We start from the raw sequence: 26,956 nt of genomic DNA on the forward strand, positions 1-26,956 counted from the left end.
AGAAAGCTGCAGACTGCAGAGCGACTGTAGGAAGTTGTAGTCTTTTGATGTACCAAATAATTGACTTAAAAAAAAAATGCTTCTGTCAGCCACCAGGAGAATGATGAAAATCAATACAAGTCCAGCACAGCAGTGTACAGCGGACTCACGATAGATGATTCATCTATCCTCCCATCCAGGCAACAGATACTTATTGAGCAGCTGTTTGACCAGAGTGGAGTTGGTTCTATGGCGAGGGGCCAGGGTGGGGGGACCCTTAAGGACACGTGCAGGGAGCTCGTCCCTCAGTGTTACAAGTCTTGGTCCCAGCTGCACATTAGAATCGCTTGAGAGTTTTTAAGATATGAGTCCTGAGGCCCATCCTCAGACACTCTGGTTTCCTTGTTCTGGAGGGGGTCCCAAGCACCAGGTTTTTTTAAAGCTCACCAGGTCTTTGCATATGTAAGCCCGGCAGAGAAGCCCTGTTCCGGGACAGAGCTGCTCACCTGGGCACTGTCGGCGTTTGGACTGCATCAATCTATTTGTGGAAACTCCCTGTGGTGCTCTGTCCACCAGTTACCAGTAGCAGCCCTCTCCTCATGGGTGAAAGCACCAATGTCTCCAGGTATTTTTCGTAAGTCCCGAGTTGAGCAGAAGCCTGCCCTCCCCGCCGACCCCACTTGGGGATCACTGCTCTAATACAAGGCAGGAGCTCGTAAAATTTTATCTTTCGAGAAACAGTGTCTGAGCTGACGCTAAGCTTTCCTTCCTTGTTGTCCTTTTCCTCCTCACCACATGTGTCCACCCGCTAGAGACACCGGGCTGGAGATTGGAGGGGCCGTGGCAGCGTATTGCAGACAGACTGATGGCTGGTGGGCCGTATCCGCCCTGCAGATGTATTTACTGTGGCCTGAACCCAAATTTGACGGTGCAGGCATTCCATACACAGTTATGGATTTCTGGACTCTCTGTAAATGTTGGATGAAAGCTAACGTGGCCCCTGCGCCCCTGTAGGGCCACACCTGGCTGGAGCTGAGAAGTTGCTGGCCCCATAGACAAGATGCTGATCTGCTACAGTCCCTACCACTGGCCACCCCTAACACCTGGACCACTTTTCTTATGTTTCCTATCTGACCCCCAAAGGTTTGGCATTTGCAAACCTTCTCCTGTAGCTTGGTCACATTTGCCAGAACTGACTTAAGTGTCTATGCTCATGCTGCTCATGGCTTGCCTGAAGGGACTTGGGAATTCCCAAAATTACACCTGACTAGGACATTCCCACTCAGGACACCTAGTATAGCTCAGAATATACCCTAGTATACCCTGGGATAGGCGTTGGAAGTACCGAGATGAATAAGGTAGGGAGCTCATATTCAGTATAGGATGAGAGGTAATATACTAATAGAATTATGTCCAAGGGACACTCCTGAGCAGCAGCTGACCTGGCCTTATATGTTTACCATATGGTGTTAAGTGCAAAAACGTATTTTAAAACATAGATTATTATCCCATTTAGTAAAGGAAAAGATATTTGTATATCTAGATATTTGTATGTCTTTGCATGGAAAAAGATCAGAAGACTATATAGCCAGCTGTTCATAGAATGTTACTGCTGAGATTGAAAAATTCATTTTTATATATTTCTTTTAATTTTCCTCTCCATTTGTAAATTGTCCACAGTGAACTTGCATCCCTGTCCAATAGGGGAAAACTTTTTTTATTCAAGAAAAGAGACCCAACATTAAGAGATAGGTAGTTATATTGTAGGGAGCAAAAAAATAAAAGCAGATGTGTAGAGAAATTAAGAACTCTGAGTGTTACACCTGCTTGGGTAGTAATTGGTCCAGGGTGGGTCAGAGCTGGGAGGAGGGATTCTGGACAGGTTTTCCTGGAGGAGGTGTGGCACGGCAGGCTTTCATGGTGAAGGGTAAGTGAGTATTTGCCTGGTGGACAGGCACAGAGGGACGTTGCGGGATAGCGTGTGTGCATGGCGGGGAGGCTTGAACTGTGTGATACGGGGAGAGACTCAGTTTGGAGGAGGGAGAGAGACACAGGGGCCCAGTGTTCATTCTGAGCTGCAGCCCTGTCCCTCCCTTTCTGAGCCCGGCCCGCCACCTCCCACCTGAGATGGCTGGGGCAAGGAGCCAGTCTTGCCACTCCACAAAGACCGGCCCTCTCTCCCCTCCAGCACAAGATGATTAAGGCTCTGGCTGGAAGTGTGTGGCTGGTGCATCCCAGGTTATGGGAATGAAAGGTGGACGGAGGGCATGCTTTCAACTCAGAATTTCTGTCCCTGGCATCATCCTTCAGCCAGTCACCCTGTAAAGGAACAAGAGCGCATATTTCCTCCTGCAGGTTTTCAATATCCCCTTTGCCCCGAGGCCTGTGGGTTGCCAGCGGTGCTCTCTGTGTCGAGCCTTGAGGTCTTTGCCTGGAAATACCAGCTTGGTGTGGGCCAGTGAGGTGAAGAGAGTCTGAGCTACGAAAGGACAGCAGTAAATGACAGGAAACTGTCTGAGGAACTTCCCTGAATTGTGAAAGAGTTGTCATTTGGAGGAAAATGTCCGAATCTCTTGTGGCAGTGTAGCAATCCTGTGCCTTCTCAGTTATTAGGACATCATGCACAAAGGGCCCAAGATCTCCGCTGAGATATTGGAGGGGCCCGGGCAGTGCATTAAAGCAGAAGGACCGAACTGATGGCTGGACTCGCCGAGGCAGGACAGAGCACCTTCTGTGTCAGCACTCTCTCTAGCCAACTCCCTTTCTGAACACAGGACTAGCGCCTGACATATACTAGAAATTGTCATTTCTCCCTGGTAACTAAATGCACAGGAGAAAGGAAACCAAAAACAGTATTCCAGAATGTTGGGAGTGACCCTCTCTACCTTCTAAGTTTTGACCGCAAGCTCTAAATTCAGATACCATCATTGCCCCCATACCTGGCCCCTTAGAAAAGTAATCTTCCACCCTAGAAAGTAGTTTTATTTGTACAATTAATAAGAATTGCTTATCAGTATTTTATTTGCACAATTAATAGGAATTTCTCATCAGTATTGAACGTGGGAGAAAAATCTCAAGCCAAAAACAACTTTATTTGCCAGGAGTTTTGAAACACCGCTGGCAAGTATTTTGTTCTTACAATATGAGCTGTCAAAATAGTGTGCTTATAATTTCCTTCATCAGTAGAAAATGAATCCAAGATTCCAGAGAATAATTTTCCTATGTTTATCATCTCCAGCTTATTGTAATTATTTCTCCCCATCATTGTATGTGAATAGAGATTTTTCTCAATTTAAATTAATGACTGAATGTGGAACAGGAGACCCGATCTGCCATGAGTGTTTCTCATCTTTGAATTTCTTTGTTTTTAGTGTTCTGGAGTTTTGGGGTTTTTTCTGTAAATGATAGAAATCAAAAAGCATAAAAAGGCTGGAGTGGAAACTCTCCAACCCTGTCTCCTGTCCACTTACCATTCAATCCACCAGTTGGCCATATAAGTAATTACTATTATTAGTTTCCTGTGTATCCTCTGGATTTCAGTGTACATATAAGCTCTTATTCTGTACCTTGTTCTTTGTTGTTGCTAATTTATCTTGAAGTCCTTTCCTTATTAGTATGTAAACAGCCCTCTCATGCCTTTTTTTATAGCTACATAGTCATCCATTGCGTGCATCTATTCGATCTATTTAGCCAATTTACTGATGGGCATTTAGGTTTCTGCAAACCTTTAGTCCTTACAAACGATGTTGTTGACCTCTTTTGTCCTTATGTCATTGTGTGCCTGGCCTGTCTATCTGCAGGGTAAATTCTTCTAGAATTTACAAGGCAATCCCACTCTGTCCTCTAGGTCACCACTGGTTCCAAAGCTGGTCAAGGCCTGTTCCTGTGTGAGCACAATGGTCATCTGATTGACATATCAGGGTACACTCACTTCCAGTGCAGCCACATTCAGCCACCCTACACAGGACACCAGGCAGAGAACCCAACTCTCATGGAGGCAGCAGGGGCTCCCTTCCTGCCCAGAGAATGGTAAACTGGGGGGACATTGCTTTCAGTGGGGATAGGAAATTGGACATTTGCCAGGTCAGGAATGCTAAGCTAATGTCCTCGAGCCTAGTGTACTTTCTTACTAGGTAAGTATGTTGGGGACTGCCAAACACAGCCCCAGTGGTGGGGGGCGGGGGTACCACTTCATTCAGGCAGTAATAGGCCTCAGGAAGTTTCCAAGATCCACCTGCTTTCAGACCAGCCAAATGGCACTATTGTACCCAGGGTGAGCATAGGATGCCAGCCTCCAGCATCTCCTTAATTAAAGTGGGTCCTGCTCTTACACCCAGATCATCTCTCTGTTTTTAAACTTCCCGCTGCCTGGAGCTTTTTCACACTGGGGATCCTGTGTAGATGCCCGACTTAGATCAGCTGAATGGCTGTCCTTTCACTCCCCTTTCATTTGGGATAGTCAGGAAACAGCACTGGGTGAAAGTCGTCTCTCCCAGTTATGCACCCTCAAAGGTGAGACTGTGTCCTCTTCATCAGCGCTCGGGCATCTGGGGGCACTGAGTGCCCCCTGCTTCTTCAGCATGACTCATGCCCAGGTCCATCTGTGACTCGCCTGTCACCTGCACCCAGATACAAGATGCTTCCCGTTCTTGACGAGGTGACCACAGGCGTAGCACTTTCCCTTGATCCCCTGCCGGCAGGGTCCCAGGAACGTGCCATCCCAGCCCAGTCCCCAGGCTGTGGCACCACCCTGTTGTTCTTCATCCTCCCCTGGGATCCACTCATCTAACTAAAAAGGAAACAATCCCAGTCTTGCTCAGACCACCAGCTTACCTCCTTCCTAGCCTCTTCACAGCTTTTCTCGGATAAATTAAATCTGAGCAAATAAATGCAGATTGGCCTGCAACCTTCGGGACGGACCCGTCCACTTCCACCTTTTCTCCTGGGCACCACCAAGGTGATGTTGTCACTGGCTGCACACGCATCTCCCACCTGTCCTCTTCTGGCTTTAATACCTCATTCCCATCCAGGCAGCGCCTTTCTGTCCTACCTCTCCCCGGCTCTGTGCCCTCCCACCTCTCTCCCTCCGTCTTGTCTGCAACCCCATGGCAGCTAGGCCCTGCTGTCCCCTCATTGCCCCACTGAGGTATTGGCCACACCAGCACATTCACTTGCCCGGGGCAGCCAGTCTGAGATGAGCCTCTCCTCTTTCCCGCATCCCCTTTGGGGCTGGGTCGCAGCCCTAATCCAGAGTTGATCCACTCGAGAAGGGCTTCTCCACCCCTTAGGACAGAGCAGGGCCAGGTGGTTTTCTTTTATGTTAAACATAAGCAGTGGAGCCATATCCTAGGGAAGGCATAGAAACTGGGTGTAAGTAAGCACCAATCACAGACCACTTGCTAAGCTAAACAAAGCTCGCCAATCACGCAGTTCCTTCCAAGGCTGCTGGCCCTGATCGCTTAGTCCTGATCCTCACATCACATCCCTGCAAGCCTACGTGAGTCAGAGCTCAGTTCCTGGGGTACGTGGCTAAGCGAGATCATAGCCGTCCCAGAGGGACCTGATCTCCATTTATACTGAAGTGCTCTTTCGGTCCATGGGGTTCTCGGGACCCCAGTCCCAAGGCTCTTTCTCCTCACGGCAACTGCAGGGATCAGAGAGAGAAGGATGGGAGTGATTTGAACTGGGGCAGGGACTGAGTGATATTTCAGATGTGGTGAAACGTACAGGACTTGAGAATCTGCTCATTCATTTGATAGATGGCTCCTGAATCCCTGATGGGAGTCAAGCCCTGTCCTCCACAGCTGGAGATGTCTAACCACAGAGGTCTCTGTCCTCATGAGCCTTATGGTCATAAGGAGGATGGATTTGACATAGGAATGAGTGGGGAGGTCCGCAGTTACCACCCGGTTTCTGTAGTTAATAAGATGCCATTTCTAAGGCAACGGATGTGGAGGGAAAGGAAACAGGGCCAGGGGATGTGTGTCTGCCAGGAAACCAGCACCCACAGCATTATGGGAATAGAGGGTTTTGGATAGAAATGGAAGCTTATGTGACTAAGTAGGAGTTGGGGAATTCAGATCTGGAGGAAGTGAGATGAAGGATCAGGGAACGGTCACCACATCCCTGGAAGCACCAGCTCAGGTGGCAACTTAGGGCTTGTGGGAAAATCCCAGGAAGCTGCCCAGCTGGCTGCTCAATGAGACAAAAGGGGCAACACGGGAAGGGTTTGGGGAACCATGTCTGCAGGCCCACAGCCACATCCATGGGGGTTGCACAGGGCTCTGTTGTCAGGGCAGGCAGATGCCAACAGGGATGCCAGGGCCAGCTGGCACCTGCTGAGTACCTCTGTGTCTGCCCCTGTATGGAGCCTTCCAAGAGAAATGGCCTCTGCTTCACATCTGCCTGCTAAATCTCACCCGTGTTCCCCTCCTGGCCTGTTCTCACCCTGGGGGAAATGAATTCTAGGGAGGTAGTTCCCAGCCTATGGTGGGGGGTTAAGGGCCACGCCGAGGGCACACAGTCCAGCTCAGGGCATTTGTTCCTGGATTCAAGTGTTGGTATCTCCACATTCTTGGAGGCCTGGGAAGGGACATAGCAAGTGGGTCTGGGAGGAATATGGGTTGGAGATTAAATGTAGGGGAGTCCTCAGAAGGTGCATAGATGATAAAAATGTATGGGGTAGATTGGGAAGAGTACATCATGGGAAGGGGAAAGCCCAGTGCCAGGACTCCAGTATTTTAAAGTAGCAAAAGTGGGAAGGTGCCAGCAATGAAGGCAGAAAGGAGTGCTAAGCCCTCCAGGGGTCTCCTATCTGACCCACCATCTGGTTCTCTCTCACTGGGGCTCCCAGGATCAGGTACCAGGTATATGGAAAGGGCAGAGGGCAGGGCCTCAGGGAATTTTGATTAACACCCCTGGGTGCTGTAATCAAGCCATGTACACGAAGGCACCTGCTCTGGGCAGACCTTTAGGAAGAAAGGCCTAGCCCCACACAGTGTCATGCCAACTTCGGCCCCGTGATCCAAGCCCTTATGCAGGGCACAGCTGTGCAGGGCAGCCCTGATGGGGCAAACACCCCTGAGCGCATCCCATGCAGCTTCCTGGCTAAGGAAATCCCCATCTGTCCATCCCGTGGGGAAAGGAAAGAAGGGAGAGGAAGGAGGACCAGGGGAAGGGGGCTAAGGAGAGAAATGTGAAAGCCGACAGGGACTGGCTTGACCCTCAGAAGGATTTACCAGAGCGTGTGCTCTGCAAGCTGAGCAGTCCTAGACAGGAGAGCGATGAATCATTCATGACTGTTTTCATTGTGCATTCATTAAAGGCCTCGGCACTATTATTATCAAACCTTAATTGGCTTGGCACTCGCCCAGCATTGCCTCTCCAGCCCCTGCCCCTCCCTTTGCCATCAGGAATTCCTCCAGCGTGAGCAGGACCACGCCTGGGGACAGGCAGCTGGGCAGGAATCCACCCAGAAGATCAAATGCAATGCAGCCGTTGCTTCTCTTTCTCCTCTCGGATCATATGTTCATTAATGGATCTTGGTGGGCTTCAGCTCGCTGCCCACTGCCTTGCCAAGCTCCTTGGCATCTCTTTGCCCTCCGCTTTCTCAGGCTCTCGAGAACTTTCTCATTAGCTGCCCCGCCTCAGCAACTTCATGCAGGACAAGGTTCAGTCTTTGTTCCACTGCCGCGTTGGGCACGGAACCAGCAGCGGTATGCAGGTTACCTGATTTACTTCTTTTCATGCACATCAGTGTAATTCTCGCTGCATAAAAGAGAGGACAAACTGGTGAATAATTATAATGTTAATTTGGCAATGTTTTATCATATTGTGGAAGCCCAATTTCCTCTCTAATTGTTTTGGGGTGGGGGGACACACTTGTCTACGGTACAGCTTACTGAGGGATTCTCGAACACAGAAAATGAAATACACAGGAGATGGGGAACTTAGCTCTCTTCCCCATAAATATTCCTTTATTTGCATGTTTTGCAGCCTCCTTTTAAAAAGCTAAGTCGTTTGTTCAGGCCTAATTAATGGAATACTGCAGAATGTGTTACCAGGCTGTGGCAGCTCTGGCTGATAGATGGCTCTGGATTTGGCCCCCCCCAGTTTAAAGGGCCGAATGCTTTCCTTTCAGAATCTCACCGGCTGCGCATGCCTCATGACTGTCCCACCTGAGAATGCAACCGTGGTTCCTGGAAAATGCCCCAGTCCCGGGTGCCAAGAGGCCTTCCTGACCTTTCTGTGTGTGATGTGTGTCTGCAGCATGATTGGGGCCATGGCTCAGACGCCCTCGGTCATCATCCTCATCAGGTGAGCTGAGCCCTGGGGACCTGAGAGCCGGCTTTTCCTCTCCCCCTTCCCTCCTGGTGTGTGGCTGCTCTTCTCCGGGAGGTCAGAACTTTGGATACCATATGAGTCTTGCAAGTCCTGGGCTTATAGGAATCAGTTGCCTTCAGTAAGGATCTCACAACCAAAGAAGAAAACAGGGCCCAAGGGAGAAGACTACACTTTCATACTAGACTCCCAGGTGGTATTGAAATGGACTGTGGTCCGACACTGATTTTTGCAGAGAACAGCATTGATGGAATAAAATGAAAATGGCACTGGACTCCACGTTCCCAGGTCCAGCCCCTGATGAGCCACATAGCCTTGGGCACCTTTTCTCTTGGACTTGTTTCTGAACCAGGGGTGATGTCACTGGTCCCACCTGCCTCCTGCAGTGGTAAGGTTCCAACTGGGACCATGTGTGTGCAAACGCCATAAAGACGTGAGGGGTTATAAAGGAGGGTGTGATGTAGTGCAAGTGGCCTGTGGGAGGCAAGTACTGTCTGTTCTTGTACGAATAGATGGTTAGAGAGAATCACCCATATTTCTGCGGTTCCTTGTGTCATGAGACCTGTCCTGGGGGCAGGTGAGGTGCCTCAAAGGTGGCCTGCACATTTGCAGAGTTACCTAGATTTGTGTGAGGAACCTAGAAGTGAAGTGGTCCATACCCTGTGTCTCTGAAACAGAGGAAGTGACACCAAACACCGACAGACCCACCTTACTGGGATAGTTATCCAAACCAGTTCAATCCCAAGAGCTGGATGTGACCTGAACAGATGTCCATCACCAGCTGCCTTATCCAGCTTCTCTCTTCCCCCATACCTTCCACATTTCCTGATCTTTGTTATGAATTCCCAAGGATGAGAATTTATACTAGTTTCTTCCGTTTTCCAGAAGGTCATCAACTCTTGTTAATGGGCAGAATCAGTGCTGCAGTAGCAAATTGCCATTGTATACTTACTAAATTTGAAAAGTAAATTTTAAACATTCACACCCAGTGCTTGCAAGGCTGTAGCAAAACTGGTAGAATCACACTGCCACTGGCATTGAAAAGCACATCACTCCTTTCAACAAAGCAGTGTAGCAGTGTGAATCAAGAGTCATAAAAATGTTCAAATCTTTACGTGGTAACCCTACCACTTAACCTTAAGAAAATACTCCTCTACAAGAAAAAAAAGATCAATGCAGACATTTTTTTTTTTTTTTTTACAACATTAGCTATAATAGCCAGAAAACCTGAATTGGGATAGCAGGTTAAATTATAGTACCACAGTTCAATGGAATAACAAAAATTCTTAAGAATATAAGAAATACTTATGAAATGAACTATTGAATTTAAATTACATATGGAAGATGATTATATGTAATATGCATATGGACAAAACCCATCATATCTCAGGTATGGGTTTGGAGTAGCTGCATTATAGGTGGTCTATTTTTCATTATTAGAAATTCCCATAAAGTTATATTGTGCTATTCACACACACAAGGCACCAAGAAGCAGGAAAAATGATGCTTACAACCATTAGCAGTGACTAGTCCTCTTTTTTCTCCCCCTGTGACTGCTTTGCAAAAACCCAGCTCAGCAGTTGTGACTGCACCCCAAACACGTTAAGTGGGTTGCAATCTTAATCACTTCCAAGTCTCAGCTTTCATAAACAGCTCTTGGAGATTTTCAGGAAATACTTTGACTCTCTTGAAATGCATTGGCAGCAGATATCCTGAATGACCTAGGCTGGACCTCGTCAACCTCATAACTCTGCTCCCCTAGGACCTGCTGGAAGGACTTGCTCAAATTGTACTTATTGAGATGGCCAGGGTTATACCTTATGCTGTCATCATTCCACTCCACTTTTCCACCACAGATGTTCCAGGCCATCAGAAAAGCACAAACAGTCCAGGCCACAGCTCAGATGTGTACCAGCCCTTATCCCATCCCAGAGCGATGGACGCACTCTTGTGCCAGACAGTCATGCACCTGCCAACACAGGTGTTCAGAGTGCCCGCAGCAAGGATACAAATTAACACCCACAGAGGCCCAGTTATGAGTCAGCGCTGGGCTCTTGTTTTAAAGATGCAACCACAAAATTACTAGCATTCCCTCTCAACATGGAGAGATGGAGGCACAGAGAGGAACGAAACAGTATTTTCAAGGTCACCAACTAGTAAGTTGTGGGGTTACGGCTCCATCCCTGGCCTTACCTGGAACTTTCCATACTGTTCAGACCTCAGCCTTCAAGTTCTCCCATTAGATCTGAGAAGGTTTATTCCTCCTATGGGAACCAGTTTCCCAACAGGATATGAGGGCGATCTTAGCACCTTGCTCACTTTATTCCTAGTGACTTGATAGCTAAAAGGAACTCAAATTTCAGGTGACAGATATGCTAGCTCATTATGCCAGCATGTATTCTTGAAAAGGAATATTTGCCTTTATTTATGGGTCTTTCAAGTCAGTACCTTCAAAGGAACGTGAAAAAACTGGAACCATGTTGCTGATAACAACTCCGAAGAACTCGGATTCTCTAACATGCACATTCTAAAGACAACTGACCGTTTCTGTCCAGAGACACAGATCTCATCATTGATATTGTGCAGGTATCTAGCGTCACCAGCCAGTGGTTTCCTCATCACTCAGTGAGTCTTAACCGGCCACCCTGGGATTACTTAGCTGTACTCTTTGTAATTGAGAAGAAATGTGTCATTTCCCCCAAGAAAAAGGCATTTTTAGTTTCCCCTGAAAAATCACAGAAGTAGTGCAAAGATGGGGAAAATTGCATCCACATCTTTTTTTTTTTTTTGAGAGGGCATCTCTCATATTTATTGATCAAATGGTTGTTAACAACAATAAAATTCTGTATAGGGGACTCAATGCACAATCATTAATTGACCCCAAGCCTAATTCTCATCAGTCTCCAATCTTCGGAAGCATAACGAACAAGTTCTTACATGGTGAACGAATTCTTACATAGTGAATAAATTCTTACATGGTGAACAGTACAAGGGCATTCATCACAGAAACTTTCAGTTTTGATCACGCATTATGAACTATAAACAATCAGGTCAAATATGAATATTCATTTGATTTTTATACTTGATTTATATGTTGATCCCACATTTCTCCCTTTATTATTATTATTTTTTTTATTTTTAATAAAATGCTGAAGTGGTAGGTAGATGCAAGATAAAGGTAGAAAACATAGTTTAGTGCTGTAAGAGGGCAAATGCAGATGATCAGATGTGTGCCTATAGACTAAGTATTAATCCAAGCTAGACAAGGGCAGCAAAACATCCACGGATGCAGAAGCTTTCTCTCAAAGCAGGGGGGGTGAGGTTCCAAGCCTCACCTCTGTTGATCCCCAATTTCTCACCTGATGGCCCCCCTGCGACTGTGCCTGTCTTAGGTTGTTCCTCCCTTGAGGAATCTTACCCGTCTCTGGCTAACCAGTCATCTTCTGGGGCCATACAGGGAAATGTAAAGTTGGTAAGTGAGAGAGAAGCCTTATTGTTTGAAAAGGTTAGCTTTTTACTTCTTTGCAGATTTTGCATCCACATCTTTTTGATTTGGCAGTGGCTTTTGGCCTGCTCTGCTAAGAAGCCAGAGCCATGCCCACCTGAGGCTCAAAGCAGGTTGGATGGCCCAAATTGGATGGCTGAATGGTGCTGGTGGGTGGTTAGATGAATGACCCCTGGGGTATTTAAGGAGATTATTCTAGTTGCTTATGTAGTCTGTGTACTAGGCTGCCCATGAGACTTAAATATCCTATTAGTAATTATATTTTCTACAGAATTGATTGCCTAGGTCCTCCCTGCATCACATGGGTCTCTTTCGGTCTTGAGGCCACACTGAAATGCTCCTGGTGTTGCCAAAGTCTCAGCCATGCTGGACTCTCTCTAGGCCTAGCCAAGTCCTTCCAGTAGTCATGTGCTCACTTCCCCATTCTCCCTAAGGACTCATGATGGGGATGGGGTAAGAGGAAGCTTCCCTGCCCTCGGTGTTGAGGATGGCGCGAAGCACATATGCACGTCGTCAAATACCTCTTCCTTCACCCCCACATAGAGATGGGCTGCCCAGGTCCTGAGTGAGCGACATCTGCCTGCCCATCCACCCATTTACACATTCCCTCAGCGCATGATGTGTGCCAGACACCAATAATGAACAAGATGCAAATAGTCCTGGGCCTCGAGAAAAGACAAGCATTGACTAAATATTAGTTCTAAGAGTAGGAGACATTAAGAAGGGCATCTGTTACCAGCTCATGAGGGCCCCTCTCTCTGGGATCAATCACTGTGTCCAAATCCCCTCTCCTGTTGCCGTCATCCCAGGACATGTTGCACTCTGAGGGTGTTCTGGAAAATGTGGGAGAAGATCATTCTAAGGGACTCTTCTGGGTAAACCAAAACCAATGAGACGGAGTCATTTCAAAACAAAGAACCATGACTCTGTGAAGGTACCTTTCCAATTTAAAAGGCATAGAAATTAGATGTAGATAGATTATTTCACAAATGGCCCATCTGGATGTCATACCACCTCAGTCTGGCTGATTTCACAAGATGACGTGAAAATGACACATGGATTCATAGCTCTGGCCTGTTCATAAGATGTCATTGCAGTTACCAGAGTTTTCAGACATCAGGCAGAGAAAGTAAAAAAAAAAAAAAGGAAACAGAACCATTAATAATTTTCTAAGGAAGGGCTCTGATGGACAGCAGTGAATGACTGGGGTCCATTCATTAGAGTGATAAGAATCTTTCTTTTCCTCTTCATCTCTTTGCATGTAGGACAGTCAGCCCTGAACTCAAGTCTTACGCCCTGGGAGTTCTCTTTCTCCTCCTCCGTTTGTTGGGTATGTATCACCTCTTTATCCCCTTAGTAACGCAGTGGATGCTTGTGACCAGGTAAGTAAATCTCAAGGGACATCATCCCATTTCCTGTCTTTTTTTCCTATGAAGTTGTTGTTAGTAAAGAGCAACTTTTAGTCTGTAGATTCTGCTCAGGTTTACACCTAAATCAGGTACTCCCTCAATATCACAGTTTTCACATACATCAGCTCCATCTTTGTGCCACACTAAACTCTCACAGGCATAAAGAGAAGGGACGGCAGTGCGGGAAGCCAATTTGGTGGTGTGATTGGCACCCTCATTAAGCAGACCAGGAGCAGCTTGAGAAATGCTTCATTTATGGGGCTGTCAGCTGGGACAGAGAGGCATTCTCACAGTGCCTCACAAGCAGAAGCTTTGTCCCTTTAAATTTTTCCAAAATGATTTAGTTTATTTACCTTGGGTTTCCAGGACCAGGCAAATGTGCCCTTCATGCCTTAGAGTCTACATTCCTAGGTTTGGTGTGGCTAGAAGGAGGGAAGACTAACCCTCTCATTGTTAAGATGAGAAAGCAGAGAATGAGAATATTCCATGGTTCTCCCAGGGTCTGGGGACCCACTAGGGGGCATCTGGAAAGGCCAGCCAGTTAATCCAGCTCTCGGCTGTGCCCCGCCCTTGTTCCTCTAGACGTCTGTTGTTTTATGAACAAACCTTTGTCAAAGCAAAGGTCAAGACAGGATAAATTCCTTCTTGAATAACAGCAGTGGCCTTTAGTGGACATCAAATGGTAAATAAATGTGCAGGGGGAAACAGCCATGGCCTATATTTTCAGAGTAAAAAGAAACCTCCTCATTCTAAGTTTACAATAGTGAATGAACACAAAGAGCTATAGAAATGTTTACAAAAATGTTTGTAAAGGTGAAAAATTGGCAAGAACTCAAATGTCCAACAGCAGAAAATTAGTTAAATCCATTATGGCCTATAATCCCAGAAGGACATATGTTTCCCTTTAAAATTCTGAAAAGAAAAGTATATACAGACTTGAAATAGGCACGTGATATATGGAAGGAGCTAAACAGGTCTATATACTGTATATTCAAATGTTTTTAAAGTAGATATAAACACCGAAAAATACTGGAAAGCTAAGCATGAAAAAATGGTATCAGCTGTTATCTCTGAGTAAAGAGGTTTTGAATGATACTAAACTTTTAAAAATATTTTGAAAAGATCTATATATGGCTATTACTTTTATAATGAGATTAATTCCTATATAATTGATATATGGAAGAAGAAAAATATTCACCTTAGATCCATTAATAAGATGAGGTCCCCCCTGGGGAATGGCGAATACATGGCATACTCCTTTCTCACTTCCCTTCTCTGCCTGTAGCTAAAAATTTCTAATCAGTTGCTGCCATCATTCCCACCGTGCATGGACCCAGGCCTCAGAATCCTCTCAACCGCTTCCATCCATGTACACCAAGACACATGGGGAAAACTCAATGGCAATCTTGTCTTATTTCAGTTTCGTGGAAAATGGAAAAGTTGTAGGTGTGGAGGTACCCAGTTAAAACAGGTTCAGGAGTGACTCAGACTAAAGCATTTAGGCCATCCTGGAAGTTACAAGGCTTGTAGAACTCTAAAACCACACAGAGTGATAATGATGCTAATTTTTCCCCTTTATCGTTGGGAGGGCAGCATGTGCGTGCCTCATGATGGTCCCCACCATCGCTCACCCTAATTCGGGTGGCTGGATAGATAGATGTATAACATCAGGTAGAAAGTTGGGGACCCTCGCTTCTGAAAATGGCAAAACCACTCCACCCACACATTCATTCACCAGACTAACATTGAGCACCCAGCGTGTTCAAAGCTCCGTGTTCCTTTCCCAGGTAAGTGAGCACAGCCCCAGCTCTTAGGAGTCCTCCCAGGAGCTGACCAGAGAAGGTGGGAGCCCCCCATTTGTGAAGGTTCTGAGCCCCTAGACAGATGCTAAGGGCTTAATAGAGCTGACAAAAAAAAAAAAGTTACCCTGCAAAATAATTTTGTTAACACAATGAAACAAAGATTTGCAAGGTATTTTTGAAAAACTAATGAAAATTATAGGACTCTTGAAGACAGAACTGAAAATTATAGAGCAGGTATAAGGTGACACTGTTCAGACTGTTGTAGGTTGCCCTAAAGCAGTTTCACTACTTGTATCTCTGCCCTAGGAATAATCAATGAGGCATAATCAACAACAGTATTTTTCAACTTCTGTGACTATCGTCCACAGCAAGAGAAAAGTGTTAGATTATGACCCAGTGCACACATACCTATGCATAAATATAGTGGAAACAAAAATTTCATGGGAAAAAAAAACCCTCAATATGTATGCTGTGTTCTGATCTATTTCATGCTTTTAAAGAAGTTGGCTCTGACCCAGTATATTGATTTTTATTGCCCACTATGGGTTGCAAAACCAGTTTGGAAATCTCAGCTGTAGAAGGATATGGTACAGTTCCATCTTTTACTTAGAAACGGTTTACTGAAGAAGGGTTACAATGGCTGAATTCCATCTCTGGCGGAACCCACTGAGATTAACCGCCGTTACTGATAATGAGGAGTCAGCCAAGAAACCAGATTCCATGGCACTGTTAACTGTTGTTCTTGACTCCATGTAAGAAGGGCACAGCGGGGCATCACAATTCCATGTGACAAGATGTGAGATGGGCTCCACTCAAGTATAATGGGAACTGGTGGAAGAGCCACGTACCCCGGCCTTGGGGTCGGGGCAGGGGTCTGGGTTTGAAATGTGGTGATGTCTACCTGTGACGTGACAACTGAGTAAACATGCAGATGAACACGGAGGAGAGAGTCCTGCATATGTGGAGACATAAAGAAAGCCTGGATAGAGCAAAGGCCTCAGCATGTTTGGGACTGGAGGGAGAAGCCATCAGGGACGTGATCAGGAAGGGCTGCTGCCGGGTGAATAGGTCTGACCTTTCTCTCTAAAGCAAATGAACTCATGGATGGGCTGCAACCTGGGAGTGCGGGGTCTCTGGTGCATTTGAGAAAGGGCCACTGACTGAATCCTAAGCTGCTGGTGTGGCAGAGTTGCTGATGGGGCCCTGCGCTGGCATGGTGCTACCGAGTGGGGACGTGAGGGTGGTAAGAACCTTCGGGACTGTCAGCAGCCCTGGACAAGAAGCAGAAACAGAGTTGGTGGTATCGAAGACGGATGTAGTGGCAGGAGTGAGGCAAGACAATTAAGGATGATGGTCAAATAGGGCTAAAGGATTGACCGTGGTGTCTGGGGTGGATAAAGAAGAGGTAAAGATAGGAGAGGGGAGAGAGGACAAAGATAAAGGAACCCTAAGGACCAGATGTAATACATCATGGAAAAAAAATGGGAATTTGTGGCCAAAGCTTTGTTGTCTGACTTTGAGATGTTGGGGGATGTTGGGGGTGGAGCCATCCTGCGAGACGGCAGAGCCCAGGGTGTGGCATGGCCAGAGACCGGAGGGGGAGTGAACAGCCTTGACATTGAGAATAGCTGTTCAAAGACCAGAGTATGGACTTGTGTGACTGTGGAGAAGTTCAGGGCACCCAGGACGGTGGCAGAAGTCAAGAGGGAGAGAAGGGAGGCCGAGCTGGGTCAGTACATTCAGAGTGAACCAGATGACCAGCTCATAGCGGAATCCCTGACGTAATCCCATCCATCCTTCTTCACCCCTTCTGCGCATGCGTTGACCCCTGCTTTCTCTCCGGGTATCGGCAAAGCGCTTACTGGGAGATGTGCTCCAGTGTCTTGCTCCTGAGGTCTGCTGCAGACCGTGGATGTTGCCCCATGTTGAAATAGTAGAAACAAATGTTCTCTGAGACCTTCCCTGTCTCCTGGAGCTGCTCCAGCAGGAGACTGAAGCAAGTGTGGGGAATGTATAGGTGCAAGAAGAGTGTGGACCTGGAGTTGAAAGGGAAGAAAGATTTTACTTGGCTAAGTAGTTGCCAGGGTGGAGCAAATGATGGATTTAGCTGGGAGAGTGAATGACATTCAGAATTCTGATTTAGGAAGACCAGCCTGGGAGCAAGGTGGTTCTGCAGGACAACTAAGGAAAGCGTTGAAGTGGGAAGCTAATCAAGGGTAGAGCAGTGGAATTAAAAGGCATAGACAGGTAGAATCCAAATTCTGGAAGCAACATCTATTACATGCCCCCACCCACCTCACCCCACCCCCACTGACTCAGTGGAGGCAAAAGCACAAGACATGCTGAGGATTTGAGCCCCTGTAACTACGTCTGCGGAGAAGTCGTTCACAGAACAAGATGACAGATGCAATGAATCAGGTGTGTCCACTGTATGGTGAGGATGGGCTGGGCTGGCCACCACCAGCCCTCCTCCCACACACGCCTGCTCTCAGTTTTGGACAAAAAGCGTTGAAAACACCAGCCTCCAGGCACACCTCCATACCCAGGTGTCACTGCTGAGCAGACTGTCCTCGGGTGATTCGTGAACTATCCCAGAAGTACCTTGTAGAAACTCTTGATGCGGCTCATAAAACATTTGTTGAGCTCCGACGGTGAAGTCTTGAATATAAAGACATTCTCTAGGCAAGTGGGAGAAATGAACACATCAAGTGAATGTGTCAGGAGAAGTAAGCATAGCGTGCCAGACACCCCAGGTAAGAGGCTGCGCACCCAGCTGTGGGGTGGCGTAGCACACAATGGCTAGAATATATGGACACCCCTTCCCCTCTCCTATGCACTTGTTTGCTTAGTCAGCAAACGTTAAACACCAGTGATGTGTCTGACGTTCTGAAGCACCTGCATCTCCCAGGAGCCACTTGCCTCCCTGTGCTAAGCTGATAGGCATATTTGCCATGGACCCCCGGGTTTGAGTCCGGCTCTACTGTTACTGACCATGTGGCCGTAGTTGATTATTTAAGCTCTTTGAGCCTTAGTGATTTTAACAAGGCACCAGGGATGCAGTGAGCCCAGCTTCTCAGATTTAAGACAAGTGTCAGGTGTCCATGGACAATGCTGGCCAGCATCAGCAATCCAGCCTCCTCCCTGGCATTGCTGAAGCGGGGAGAATACACTACTTGACATCCCCCTCTCCACAGTAATGGTTATGTAATTCAACCATCAGTTAGAGAGTCCATGGTGAATTCAAGTCTTGGCAGATAAGCTAGAGAGGAACGAATATCTTTTCAAATGGAAATGGCAGAATAATTTTCCGCTTCCGTGTTGCCTCATAAAGATATGTGAATTTGTTTTTCTTACAAGCCTTTCAGTTCACCTTTTAAGTTTAGACCAGAGCGCTTAATTGGACCCAGCCTTTTCAGCCAAGGGGAGTGAATTAAATAGCTAAAATGCAAGGTCCTGAGGTTTAATCTCCGTTAATAGATTTCAGGAAAACAGAGACAGTTTCCTTAAATGATACTGAAATTTTTGCATCAAAATATAGCTGCAGTTTGGGCCAGAGCATAAGGAGGAGCTAAGATTTAATCCTCCAGTTTTCTCCTTAGTAGCATGTAACAGCACCGAGCCTCCGGAGACCCTCTCCAGCACACAGCGGGTGCCCAGGGGTGGGAGCCTAGTTCATGGCCACTACATCCACGAGCTCCTCCCTGGGAGACATAAGGAGATAAGAGGCAAAATGGGGAAGATTGCTTCCACAGCCCCCAAGAGGAGAGCGCTCATCCAAAACAGGTTCTAAAGCAACAGTGCACCTCCCTCCTTATTCTGTAGGTAGCAGAGGGCCTGACAGAGTAAGATGCTCAGAGCAAGGGTAGGTACTAACGCACATCTCACCCACTTGGCCCCCTTCTGGAAGCAGCTGGAAATCTTCCAAACCTGGCTTTCTCTTACGGCGTGAAGGGTTCTTGCCAGGTGGGGTTATTTGCTGAACCTTGGCTTGAAGAGTATTCTGGAGATGATTGAAAAGAGGACAAGTTTTCATTTATCCAAATGAAAAAAAAAACAGGTATTTTGAAAGCCCTCTCTATGACGGGCCTGCACAGATGCCATCGCATTTAATTCTGTCCAGAAACTCAATACAAGATGGCATTATTGCGCCTATCTTGTAAACACCGACACTGAGATTTAATAACGTTGAGTAACCTGCCCAGGGTCACAAGTGCCCAAGTGGCAGAGGTGGAATCCAAAATCAGCCTACTCTGGGTCCAGAATTCGTGTTTCCTCTGCCACGCCTCAGCCTCCCAATGTGAGCCTCCTGTCTGAAAAAAAAGAACGCTCTCACAGCTCCTCTCCTGGCAAGTGTCTGCCAGGACGCCCGGGGTGTTTTCCCAAGATGGAGAGAGTTTATAAAAAGTCTCCCAACCTTCTGAGCGCATTAACAACCGCAGAGAAGAGAGGACTCTGCACTTTGCAAAAAGATCAGAACCCCCTTGTGTGTGTGTGTATTTCCCTCTCCGTATTTTGCAAAGATCAGACCCCCTGTGTATTTCACCCTGCAAAAGCTTTAAATCCAGACTTCTGCAAGCCAGTTACTCCCAGGAGCTTAGCGGAAGGGTAAATATGAAGTGTCTGTAGCCCTGGAAATCCCGGATAAGAACTCTAAAATCTTCTCTTCAAATCAACAAACTTGGAATTAGTAGGAAGGAGATTCTTCCAGGTGGGGGTTTGAAATGTCAAGCCTGGCACAAATGGTTAATCTCTCTCAGCTTCCGTGCCTCTATATGTAAAACAGGAGGGGTGATGGAGAGTATTCCTGATGTATTTGGGGCACCCCACATAGTGCTGAGGCCTGGGACAGTCAGTAGTTATCATATAGTCATACTGTATATAGGAGTGTAAACACTGGGGAATCAGCACCTTGCATGGACTGCCTGGGCTTTTGTTCGGTCCCCCTGAGTTGTGAACATGAGTGGCTGCACGTGAAATTAGCCATCAAATAGAACTCCCTTCCGTGACTAATTGGATGAGTTCTAGAATGGCAAAGGGCTCTAAGGAAAGAGACCCTGTGAGCTCATCTCTAGTTTTCTCTGCATACCTGGAATTTAAGACCTGATAGCGAGAGCCCCACATTGGGAAAGAATTTTATGTCAACAAAAAGGAAAAGATGAATTTGGTAGAAAAGATAACCCATGTCTTCTCTATTCAGAAATACACAAGGAAACTCATATAGGTTATAAACTTAAGGTACTCAGCCCTTTTATAGTTTATTTTAAACTATCACCCCCAATCCCCTGTAGAATGGGAATAAGGCAGCCAAAGTTCTGGCCTTACGGAAGGACCGGACCCTTGCATAAACACCGCATTTGGATCAGTGCAGACCTTGACCCAGACCAGGCAGGCAGCATCAGTTCCATTTTAAAGATCTAGAAACTGAGGCATGGAGAGATCAAGTGACTTGCCCCAAGGCTTTTTCAACTCTCTAAGTTCTCTTATCTCTCCCATAAATGCTTTCCAAAATATTGAGTATGATATGAAAAACTTTTCTCAGCACTTAGCTTTCTAATTTCTGCTTAAAGGCTTTTTCTGACTCTTTCGAGGTCTTGTCATCCGATAATAGAGCTTGACAATAGACAGAATAAAAATGACACCACAAGCACAAAGAAGTCTGCCCTACTTTACAGATAACTCAACATTATAAAAATCCTCACTCGATACAGGTACATGAAGGAGTCACAGATTGGCATTTTAGAGGGATATTTTGGTTTAAGCAAGGATTAACGAATGGTTCCTTTATATTGCAGATTTCTTCTGACGTGCTTAAAACATGATCTGCTTTGCCCAAGTTGGCTTCGCATACAGCCCTTGAGGCACATGTGCGTTGCGGAGCATGGAGCCTGTCCCATACTTCCCATGACCAGCTTTTACCAATGACATGGTAGTCTCAGTCCCTCCCTTGCCAGTGATGGGTGGGCAGGGACAAAGTGAAATGACCTGCAGAGAGGCAGAAAAAAGAGGGAAGAACATGGGGGAGCTAATCACAACCTAATAAAAGCCTGGGAAACAGAAAGGCGAATAGATTCGAATGATACCACTGGGCCGCTGGGAACAGGCCAAATCAGTGCCATTCATCCCCAAGTCTATCGGTGGCTCCGGAGCGCCACTTCTTTACCTAAATACCGTGGACTAGGTCCTCTTGCCTAGTTACCATGTAGTGCCTCCTATGGCTTGTCATCATTTAAAGGAAGAAGGGCTAGGTTGAGGGTCCGGCAGACTGCACGCTGGCGCACCAGCACAGCCTCAGACCCCCGGGGCAGCGTCTGGGCATGCCCTGCCTGACCTGAAAGCCACAAAGGCAGGTTCCACAAAAAAAAAAGGTTGTGTGAGATTTTGAGCTTGGAGTTCATTTGTTAAACCAAGCTGCTCAGGAGGTTCAATGAGGTTTCATGTAAAACTCCTTCTCAGGGGGTTCTCTTTGGAGTAACAAGAGAGCTGGAGAATGCGAAGGGTATGTGCTGAGACACCTGGGGATTTGGGAGCTCCACCAGCCTCATTAGCACTGCCCCGACAGTGAGAGAGAGCCCCCCGACACGTGGATGTGATTTTGTGGGTAGATGTATTTTTCTAGACTAAGGGTCTGTCTGCATCTCTTCAAATTCTCAGAGGGAACTTCCTAAATAAGAGAAATGCAGACACTCCAGGGCTGTCTCTGGAAAGTTCACTTAGATGGTGGGATTCCCCAGCAATGGGATCTCAGAATTGTTACCACCTGCTTCCCGTGATCACTTCCCACTTTTGCGGTCTCTCCCTGAAGATGATGATTGGCACCACGTTCTGATCTTAGTGACACTTGTTTCTGAAGCAGTTAATTTGCATTACTGACCCATACATTGCTTTCCTAAAGTGCAGATTCGACCTTTCTCCCCCCTACAGACCAGAACCACCTGGGAAGGTTTTAGCAATGTTGATAACCAGGCCACACCCCCAAATACTCTCTTTTAATTTTCTGGGACAGGCCACCTCAGGTGACTTTAATATGCCCCTGGGACTGAGTTCCTCTGAGCTTGGGGTGACAGCAGAGACAAAAGCACAGAATAAGAAGAAACTGAAGGAATAGTTGGCATCTCCTCTGCCATTCTTGATGACTGGTTAAAGGCACCTGAAATGCTCTGTTGGGAAGGTTTTCAAACTGGTTCCCAGCTCAGAATGTAAAGCATTCTGACCTAGTGGGAATATCTAAGGGAAGAGAAGTCATCAGTATGTATGCAGATAATTTTCATCTTCGATACACCACACATATATTTATATATGTGTGTACACATTCACATGTATACAAAATATGTGTGTACATTGGTACTTGAGTGTATACACACACGGTACAGCGTGCTCGTGTTCAGCTTCTGGTTCCAGCTCTCTCCAGAGCACGTGCAGCCCTAGAGGCCCCAGGTGAGGAGCACGACGCCGCGGAGCTGTCCCGGCTGACACCTCACGTCTTGGACGCCAAGAATTGTCTCCCTCCGGGAAGACACGGCCTCCTTGGGCTCTCAGCAGATAATAGTAGTAGGGTGTGTGTGCCAGGCACTGCTCTACCTGCTTTTCATGTGTTCATTTAGTCAGTCTTCCCAGCCATCTGATAAAGACCCGTATTCTCATCCTCGTTTTACAGACGGGGAAACCAAGGCACAGAGGGCTTAAATAACTCCTGCAGGTTTGTGCCAAAAACCAAAGGCAGGGCTGGGATTCGAACTCGAGTAATTAGGCTTCTGACAGGGTCTTTTTCCCCCTGCTGTGCTACAGAATCACCAAGAAAGACGTGCTTGCCCAGCAGTCCCAGCAGGAGAGAGACTCATACCCGGGGAAGGGGAGCCCCCGGCTGCAGGGAGCCAGGGATCAGGGGCCTGAACATTCAATGTGCTTTTCCCTCCTCCAGGCTTCATCCCCCCACCCCTCATCTTTGGGGCCGGCATTGACTCCACCTGCCTTTTCTGGAGCACCTTCTGTGGGGAGCAAGGCGCCTGCGTCCTGTACGACAACGTGGCCTACAGGTACCTGTACGTCAGCATCGCCATCGCGCTCAAGTCCTTCGCCTTCGTCCTGTACACCACCACGTGGCAGTGTCTGCGGAAAAACTATAAGCGCTACATCAAAAACCACGAGGGCGGACTGAGCACCAGTGAGTTCTTTGCCTCTACTCTGACCCTAGACAACCTGGGGAGGGACCCTGTGCCCGCAAAACAGACACATAGGACAAAATTTATCTATAACCTGGAAGATCATGAGTGGTGTGAAAACATGGAGTCCGTTTTATAGTGACTAAAGGCAGGGTGAACTCTGTATTAGTAATCAAAGGGTCATTTTTCCTACAAAAAGAAAAAAAAAAGGTTTCCCAAAAAAAAAAATCGATACACATGTAAATGCACACACACACACACACACACACACACACGACCTTTGTCCCTTTTCCTCAAAATCAGAGCCAGACAGAATTCAGAATAAGCGCGTGGGACCATGTGTTTGACGTGCAGCCCACTGGGGCTCGTCTACTCTTTGAAGGCACCTCATGGTTTTTCAGGATGCCGACAGCTGCAAGCAACAGGCACTGCCAAATTCAGGGAACAGTGGAGGCCAGCTTGGAGGATGGACATTTCTGGATATACATACACATACAAAAAAAAAAAATTTTTTTATGTCTACTAAAAAAGCCCAAGTTGACGACATTGCCAGAATAAGCACTAGTGACACACCCCGTGCCACCCTCCCGCCTCCACGCGGGGGTGGGGCTGGGCACAGGTTGGAGGGGCGGAAGCCCGTGCCTCTCTCTAACTCTCGCAATATGGGTCACTGTGTAGACGACTCACCCGGTCTGCATGTGGTTCCAGGCCCCAGAGTTCTCAGCGATGCTAACGGGTGATGTGTGCTGGAGTCTGTAATTGGCGCCTCTCACCAGCTCCATTCTCATGTTCCAAGACTGAGGGCCCAAGGGGGGAGCTGGGTGTGGGGGGCCAGCACCTCCCCTCCCCCCACAGCGCCTCCCAGTGGTGGGCACCGCCTCCCCCCAGCCCCGCAGAGTGACCTCAGGAAGCAGTGGGCCTTGCCTGGCTATGACTGACTTCGCTCAGAGCCGGCGAAACCCAACCTAGTCCAAGTCATTTGCTTACATTTGCCAAACATTTTGCCATTTTTTAAAAAAAAAAACAAAAAAACCACAATGCATATGAATTTCAAACTGTTGTATGTGTAATCCTCGGATACTATTTTTAACGACTTCTAAACTCTGTGTTAACCCTTCAGTAACTAACACAGTTCTCTAGGCTGAATTTATTATGCTGGTTGCTTTGACTCTTCTCCTTTTTTTAATGCACCAAAAATATAATGTGATTCAAGGGATGCAATTAACCTATTGTAATTTTTTTATCATTTTATCCTCATTCGGATAGTCTGCAAAAACAATATAGATCGTGTTACAACATAGAAAAAAACATGCTTGAAAAAGAGGGTGTCTATGCAGCCTGCCTTTCAAAGAATCACATTTGAGACAACAGGGGATAATGTGATGAATTGCAAATTTGCCTTCTTGCTTTATTCCCTGTGATTCAGTGATCGCTGTCATTGGAAGGAAGCCCTTTTATATTCATGCTTCACCTTCCAAGAGGCGTTCTTTCCAGCCTGTGGAGGAGGCGCCCTTAGATGTGGGCTGTATGTCTGGGTGCAGTGCTTCTGGGGATGGGAAAGAGAAAGACCGGTTCCCCAGCCCAAGCTGTTGAGCCCTCTGTGGTGTCGGTGAAAATGAATAGAGCCACAAGCTCCTGGAAGCTACCGCCTGGCCAATGCATGAAAATGTCAGTAATGCTTTCAGAGTCAGTCTGGAACGAAGAGGCCTTTGTGTGTGTTTTGAAAGTGGTTGAATCTCAAGGCAGCTAGAGAGCTAACCTGTCGTTGCTCGGGGCAACAGTGGTGGGGAAACGTCTTGCAGGCAGCAGACTCAGGCTTCGAAGGCCATTGCCTAGGACAGAGCTTAGGCGAGAGCCACGCACACACACACACAAAGGGCCTGTTAACTTACTTTCCTGCCTCTTCATTCCTCGCCCTGTGAAGGGCTCCAGCGTTGTTTGGTTGGTCAGTCTGCCTTTCCTCCTACAACACATATTTGCAGTTCAACCAGAGGCCAACAAAAGAATCAGGAAAGAAAAGAGTGGGTAGGGAGAAAGGGGTGTTGTGCCAAATTTTTAACAAACACTGGAAGTGGGGCGGTTTGAGTGACAGTCCAAAACTAGAGGATGCACAACCGAGCAAGGACCACCAAAAGCATCTCTTGTCATGGTGCGGGGCCCCCGGGATCCGCTGCTTGGGACACGACCCTTCCGAAGCAGCCCTTCTGTTTAGTTTGAGTCTGTCCTTGTTCATGAAAATGGGGACAGTCATCAATATGGTAACTAGTAAAAGGTGGGATTGTTCTCCAGTTCATAAAAATGTGTATGCTGTGTTGCTCTTAAGGCTTTGATGCCATTCTATACAGGTTTGGGTCAGCATTGTTTTGAAAATGTATTGCTAATAGGTCATTGCCCTCTTAATACATCATTGTGTAGCTCTCCCAACTCTGCACACTGACTGAGGCCCCATGACCCCGTGTTTCATGGCGCTATTTGTTTTTTTAAAAAAAAAAAAACAACCTTTTAAAAAAATATATTTCAAAAATTCTTTGCATTTTGGATTTTTTTTTTTTATTGCTGTGATCTTAGGGTGAGAATAAGATGTTAGGAAAAAAACTTCAGAACTCAGTGTTACCAACAATTAGATATTGATTTCCAGTCCCCTGTCCTAAGAGTGTTGTGTGTCACCTTTTAAAACTTTAATTTCTTTCATATGCTGCAGAACAGAACACCTAGTCTCATTTTAATTTTACTTTTTGTGCTGCAAAGAACCATCGTACAGATAGTGCTAGGTCCAGCCCTTGTTATTTGTTTGGGGTTAGTGGTATTTTGAATGAAAAGGTGGCCTGGTAAGATCTGCATTGGACTTACAGAAAACAAGAATGTTAAGGGATGGAATAAACCTAGAAAGCGAACGCGGCAATTCTGTCTCTGATGCTACAAACCCCGCTGCCTTAGTTGAACATGCTGAGAGATGGATGAAAAAGTGCTCTTGGATGCAAGTCTCCACAGATTTTTGTCATTCCTACACACAAACCAAGGTCTTTTTACCATATCCCTGCTATGAAGTAAACACATTCTGTAAAAGCGTCTCTCTCCCTCTCTGGGGGGTGGGGTTTCTGCTTCTCAGGGCAGACCCCAGCCTTGCTCCCCTTTCATGCCTGAACAGAGGAAGGCTGTGAGGCTCCGAGGCACCCTGGGGACACTGCCACTCCAGGAGGCTACAGCGTGCGGCTTTCCTCACAGCTAATGAAGGGGTAGGAGAGGCTTCCTCCCCCTGCTAAAGAGCTTGCTAGGAGCGCTTCACAGGCAAAATAATAAGGGGAAACCAAGATCTTCTAAGGAATCCTTTGACAGACTTCCTAATGTTCTGAGCAGGAAGAAGTGTCTCTTCCATAAAAATCACTTCTTCCCCACCTCCTTACACTGGAATCATTTCCTCTAGTGATGATTTTTAAAGTTTAAGTAGCATCTATACATTTAAATCCCCGATTCCACCTGGTTGTCTCCAGTAAGGACTAGAGCTCTCTGTCCCTCAGGCGTGGCAAGATTTCCCCTCTCTTCCCGGCCTGGGGTAACCTGCAGAAACATTCCACAGAAGCAACCAACAGGTCCCTGGGGTGATAACTACACCACTTCTGGGCAATTTTTCCCAGGAAAAAGGTTTTGCTGTGGTTGCTAGTAATGGGTTATCTGCCCCACTTGTAGAGCAGACCATTCACTGAGGAGCATGTAAAATGGAAACGTGTGTGTGTTTTATATACATATATATATATATATATA

The 26,956-nt window shown here is 46.8% G+C and overlaps 1 protein-coding gene across 3 annotated transcripts in view; it reads left to right on the top strand.

The window, feature by feature from the left end:
- SLCO3A1 (solute carrier organic anion transporter family member 3A1) overlaps positions 1 to 26,956 on the top strand; it is a 262,731-nt gene that overhangs the window by 230,500 nt on the left and 5,275 nt on the right. For 2 of the 3 annotated variants that reach the window (XR_012127194.1, XM_037000571.2), the window contains exons 8-10: positions 8,120 to 8,295; positions 13,090 to 13,154; positions 22,954 to 23,196. Coding sequence is in view for 2 of the 3 variants with exons in the window: in XM_037000571.2 (XP_036856466.2) it covers positions 8,120 to 8,295; positions 13,090 to 13,154; positions 22,954 to 23,196 (484 nt within the window). In the remaining variant the exon portion in view is untranslated. Of the gene's footprint in view, positions 1 to 8,119; positions 8,296 to 13,089; positions 13,155 to 22,953; positions 26,089 to 26,956 lie in introns of those variants that run through there. The other variant, XM_037000570.2, reaches the window with a different exon arrangement.

This window comes from Manis javanica, chromosome 18 (genome assembly GCF_040802235.1).
Source record: "Manis javanica isolate MJ-LG chromosome 18, MJ_LKY, whole genome shotgun sequence".
Lineage (NCBI taxonomy): Eukaryota > Metazoa > Chordata > Mammalia > Pholidota > Manidae > Manis > Manis javanica.